This window comes from Anguilla rostrata, chromosome 2, assembly GCF_018555375.3.
Source record: "Anguilla rostrata isolate EN2019 chromosome 2, ASM1855537v3, whole genome shotgun sequence".
NCBI lineage: Eukaryota > Metazoa > Chordata > Actinopteri > Anguilliformes > Anguillidae > Anguilla > Anguilla rostrata.
The window spans coordinates 62,276,338-62,281,337 of NC_057934.1; the positions used below are offsets into that span (position 1 = coordinate 62,276,338).

General features: G+C 53.9%; 1 protein-coding gene across 3 annotated transcripts in view; it reads right to left on the reverse strand.

Annotated features, from left to right (window-relative positions):
- The window catches only part of LOC135248765 (nucleus accumbens-associated protein 1-like), a 14,139-nt gene that overhangs the window by 5,202 nt on the left and 3,937 nt on the right, over nucleotides 1–5,000 (reverse strand). For all 3 annotated transcript variants that reach the window (XM_064323678.1, XM_064323676.1, XM_064323677.1), the window contains exons 2-3: nucleotides 1,732–2,714; nucleotides 526–702 (exon numbers count right to left, since the gene is read on the reverse strand). In XM_064323678.1, coding sequence (XP_064179748.1) covers nucleotides 526–702; nucleotides 1,732–2,689 — 1,135 coding nt within the window. In that variant the 5' untranslated portion in view covers nucleotides 2,690–2,714. The remainder of the gene's footprint in view (nucleotides 1–525; nucleotides 703–1,731; nucleotides 2,715–5,000) is intronic.

A 5,000-nucleotide genomic window follows, 5' to 3' on the forward strand; every position in this document is an offset into this window, starting at 1 on the left:
ATTCAGAGTCTATGAATGAGACCTGAGACTGACCTGAGACCAGCTCCAGTCTATTCAGAGTCTATGAATGAGAGACCTGAGACTGACCTGAGACCAGCTCCAGTCTACTCAGAGTCTATGAATGAGAGATCTGAGACTGACCTGAGATCAGCTCCAGTCTACTCAGAGTCTATGAATGAGACCTGAGACTGACCTGAGATCAGCTCCAGTCTACTCAGAGTCTATGAATGAGAGACCTGAGACTGACCTGAGATCAGCTCCAGTCTATTCAGAGTCCATGAATGAGAGAACCGAGACTGACCTGAGATCAGCTCCAGTCTACTCAGAGTCTATGAATGAGAGACCTCAGACTGACCTGACACCAGCTCCAGTCTACTCAGAGTGAATGAGAGAAAACTGACCCCAGATCAGCTCTTCCACAGACAGTTTCAGATGGAGTGAGGACAAACTGACCCCAGATCAGATCCTCTCCACAGAGATGCAGTGATTCTCATCAGAGGCGGGCGAGAGGGCAGAGACACTGACCTGAGACCAGCTCCAGCTTCTCGGCGGGGTCGCCCTCCTCGTAGAGCTTGGGGTGGCAGCGGTTGCCGATCTGTGTGATGAGCTCGGCGGGCAGCGAGGCCAGGTCCTGCCGCATGCGCATGCGGCTGCGCGTGTCCGAGGTCAGGTGGTCCGGGAGGGCGTCCACGCGCTCGCCAGCTGTCACGCACAGGGCCACGCTTCTGTCAATCACGCGGCAAACTTTCCCACAACCCCCTGCTCTCTAAGAGTCCTTTTCTCTCTGTTTATTTCCCAATTCAAATATGCATTCAGGGCACAATATGGAGATTACATTTTTCAACAAATGAGAGCATCAGCACTCCCAACACATTATGAACCTGCGGCCCCCACTTTAGCCACGCCCCGCCCCCTCACCTGCATCCCCCACTTTAACCATGCCTCACCCCCTCACCTGCAGCCCCCACTTTAACCATGCCCCGCCCCCTCACCTGCATCCCCCACTTTAACCATGCCCCGCCCCCTCACCTGCAGCCCCCACTTTAACCATGCCCCGCCCCCTCACCTGCATCCCCCACTTTAGCCACGCCTCACCCCCTCACCTGCAGCCCCCACTTTAACCATGCCCCGCCCCCTCACCTGCAGCCCCCACTTTAGCCACGCCTCACCCCCTCACCTGCAGCTCCCACTTTAACCATGCCCCGCCCCCTCACCTGCAGCCCCCACTTTAACCATGCCCCGCCCCTCACCTGCAGCCCCCACTTTAACCATGCCCCACCCCCTTACCTGCAGCCCCCACTTTAACCATGCCCCACCCCCTTACCTGTGGCCCCCATGTTGACTAAGCCCCACCCCCTTACCTGTGGCCCCCATGTTGACTAAGCCCCACCCCCTCACCTGTGGCCCCCATGTTGACTAAGCCCCACCCCCTTACCTGTGGCCCCCATGTTGACTAAGCCCCACCCCCTCACCTGTGGCCCCCATGTTGACTAAGCCCCACCCCGTCACCTGTGGCCCTCATGTTGACTAAGCCCCACCCTCTCACCTGTGGCCCCCATGTTGACTAAGCCCCGCCCCCTCACCTGCGGCCACCACTTTAACCATGCCCCACACCCTCACCTGTGGCCCCCATGTTGACTAAGCCCCACCCTCTCACCTGTGGCCCCCATGTTGACTAAGCCCCACCCCCTCACCTGTGGCCCCCATGTTGACTAAGCCCCGCCCTCTCACCTGCGGCCCCCACGTTGAGCATGCTGTACATGGTGTACATGTTGCAGATCTGCCGGTACTGCTCCTCGGTGCCGTCGTCGGTGCCCTCCTCCTCCTCCTCTTCCTCGTGGTAGGAGATGGGCGAGTCGCTGGCGTAGGCGCTCAGGTTGCCCGGGCTGGTGCCCTCGCAGGCGGCGCCGCTGCTGTTGTTGTTGTTGTTGCTGTTGGTGGTGATGGTGGTGCTGCTGCCCCCGGCCAGGCCCCCCACCCCGCCCTGGGACAGGCCGCCGGGCCCCCTCCCCCCCTCCTGGGAGAAGCGGGCGGCCTTCCTCATCCCCCCGCCCCCTCCCCCGCCCGAGCCCCCGCCCGCCTCGCGGTTCCCGCCCTCCCACAGCCGCTTGGCCACGGGCGTGCACACCACCGAGTGGGACGAGGGCTCCTGCTGCTCCATCTTGACGCGCGACACCAGCGGCAGCGGGGTGAGGCAGGAGGCGGGCCGGCCGGCCCCCCCGGCCCCGCCCCCGGAGGTCTGCGTGACGGGGCTCTGGGGCTCGGAGGGCGGGGTCTCCTCGGCGTGCAGCCCCTGCGAGTCGCAGCTGGGGGAGCTGACCTTGAGGAAGAACTCGGTGCCCTTCTCCATGATCTGCTGGATCTGCAGGAAGCCGGCCGTGTACATGAGCAGGAACTGGTCGCCCACGTTCATGCTGAGCCGGCCCGTGTAGCAGAAGGACAGGATCTGCTGGAAGCTCTGCGGCTGCACGGCCGGGGGCAGCTCCACCACCGCGCTCTTGCTCCCCGAGTTGAAGAGGTCCCGGAAGTAGGAGCTGCTGGCCGCCAGCACGGCGCGGTGGGCCTTGAAGGCGTGGCCCTTGACCACCACCGACACGTCGCAGTACAGGCCCTGCAGCCGCTGCTCGTTCAGACACTCCAGCACGTTGTTACCGAAGTTGGGAATGGCCATCTGAAGCGTCTGAGCCATGGCGCTACGCCCAGCACCCCAGAATCTGCAGAAAGAGAGGGGGGGGGAGAGGGAGAGAGGGGGAAGAGGGGAGGAGGGGGAGGAGAGGAGGAGGAGGAGGAGAGGAGGGGAGAGAGGAGAGGAGAGAGGGGGGGAAAAAGAGAGGAGAGAGGGAGGGGAGAGGGAAGAGGGGAGAGAGGGGGAGAAGAGAGAGAGGAGAGGAGGGAGAGGGAGAGTAGAGGGGAGAGAGAGAGAAGAGGGAGGGGGAGGGAGAGAGAGGGAGGAGAGAGAGGGAGGAGAGGGAGGGGGAGAGAGAGGAGAAGAGGGGGGGAGAGAGAGAGGAGGAGGGGGGAGAGAGAGAGAGAGAGAGAGAGAGAATGAGTGTGCATACCAGGGTGGACATCAGGCTACTATCAATCAAGTCGAATCAAGTCAATCTTTATTACCCCTGAGGGAAATTCGCTATGCAGACGTGGCCAATAAAACCACCTGTGACATAAAGGAACGCAAGACTCAACAAGAGACAGGGCAGCTCTCACACTCTACAACAGTGTGATGATCAATACATACAACCATGATATAAAGAAATTTGTAAGCCACCCCTACTTACTTCAATAATTGTACGCAAAGTGACAGAGAAGTCAATTAATAACATAAAAACACACATTATAAAATACAATAAATAGCAACATTACTGTTGCCATGTTATGCTCAGCAGTCTGATCCCACAGCGCCAGTGTGTTTCAACTTTACCTCATTCTTCTAAGCCAGATGAACTGGATTTCATATTTACCTGCGATATCGATACTGGACAAAAAAATCAATCTGGATGTGCTAGACTGAATCCGGAAAAAGGACACATTTTCATTTCTGATCTCCCGGCCTCCACTGGAGCATGAATTTGAGCTAATCAACTTAAGCTCTGAGCTAATCCTCAGCTTCGGGGGGCTTGAGCAGCACATGCTAGCTGCGCAGCTACTGCCCCCACAGTGTGCGCCATGCACTGATATTAAGAAGATAAGCAGGCTTCAGATAATGGCTGAAATCAATTAGGTCTGTCTCAGGTCTGTTCACATGGATCTACAGACAGCTGCTCGGACTTCTGGGAAGGCCGTCTATACATCACTGCGATGAGGGCAATGACGTCACAGCAGCGACCAAAAAAAAAAAGACTAAGCCGCAAAGATGGAAACGGCACAGCCAATCCCAGCGCATAGCAACCGTAGCCTTTCCTGGTTTTTACCAAAGGCAGGTTGAGATTTGGAGGAAGCCGCGATGCAGAGGCGCTCTGACCCACTTCTAGTTTAAACCTGAAACGGGTCCACGTGCCATGCACCGCAGACTACTACACACCCGTGGGCAAACAGCTTAGCCTGGCTGTTATAGCATCATTAGCCTATCCCCATTAACCTATATACTTGGCAGATGTTCCCATCCAAGTTATCTTACGGAACATAAGGAAAAAAGCAGTTTGATTCAACATTTCTAAGCCCAATTTTAATTGTAAAGATATATCTTGCACAAACAAAATTTTGTAGTTGGAAAAGCAATGCTGCTAACCCACAAAGAAAAAACTGTTAAATATCCTCAATGGTTCCAAATTTACTAACAACTGAACTCTGTTCAAAGGCGCAAAACATTTTAAATACAAAATATTTAAATACAATAATAATAATTTTAAAAAAGCAAGATATTTCATGATAAATTTATGACAAAAAAGTATTTCTTAAGACATGACAGTTACGAACACAAAGAATCCCAAGGTGCAGTGTGGAAAGGCGGACCCAACACAGGCAAATTCAAATCAGATGCAAGTGTATTCAGAACTAATAATAGAGGCTTCTTCACACCCTGACAGCATTGAAGCTAAATATGGGGATCTAGCATGGAAGGAAACCATATTAGTCTGCAAGCCAGCCAAAACCAATTAAGCACTGATATTCAGCAACTTCTAATATAGAATATTATAGCCCTATCTTTCCACATGTACATGATCACAAGCACTAAACTACCAGAGCAATACTAGCTGACCAGAATGTAGCATGCAAATTATTGGTAGTTTAATAAGCTTATAGCCTATATAAGAATATGGGAAGAAGTTCCTGTAGCTCCTTCTCCCACAGCGGTACTTTGAAAACAACTAGCCAATGATATATCTGTGCAGCACACTTGTAGCTATTCCCATATTCGCAGTTTACAGATAAAAAATAAAACTTCTTCCTCCTCCCTGGCTTGTAAACACTGCAAAAAAGTGAACACTTTAGACACTTAACTATAGCTCAAACCATAGCGATAAGGGAAATGAACATGTGTAAACAGACAGAGGGATACA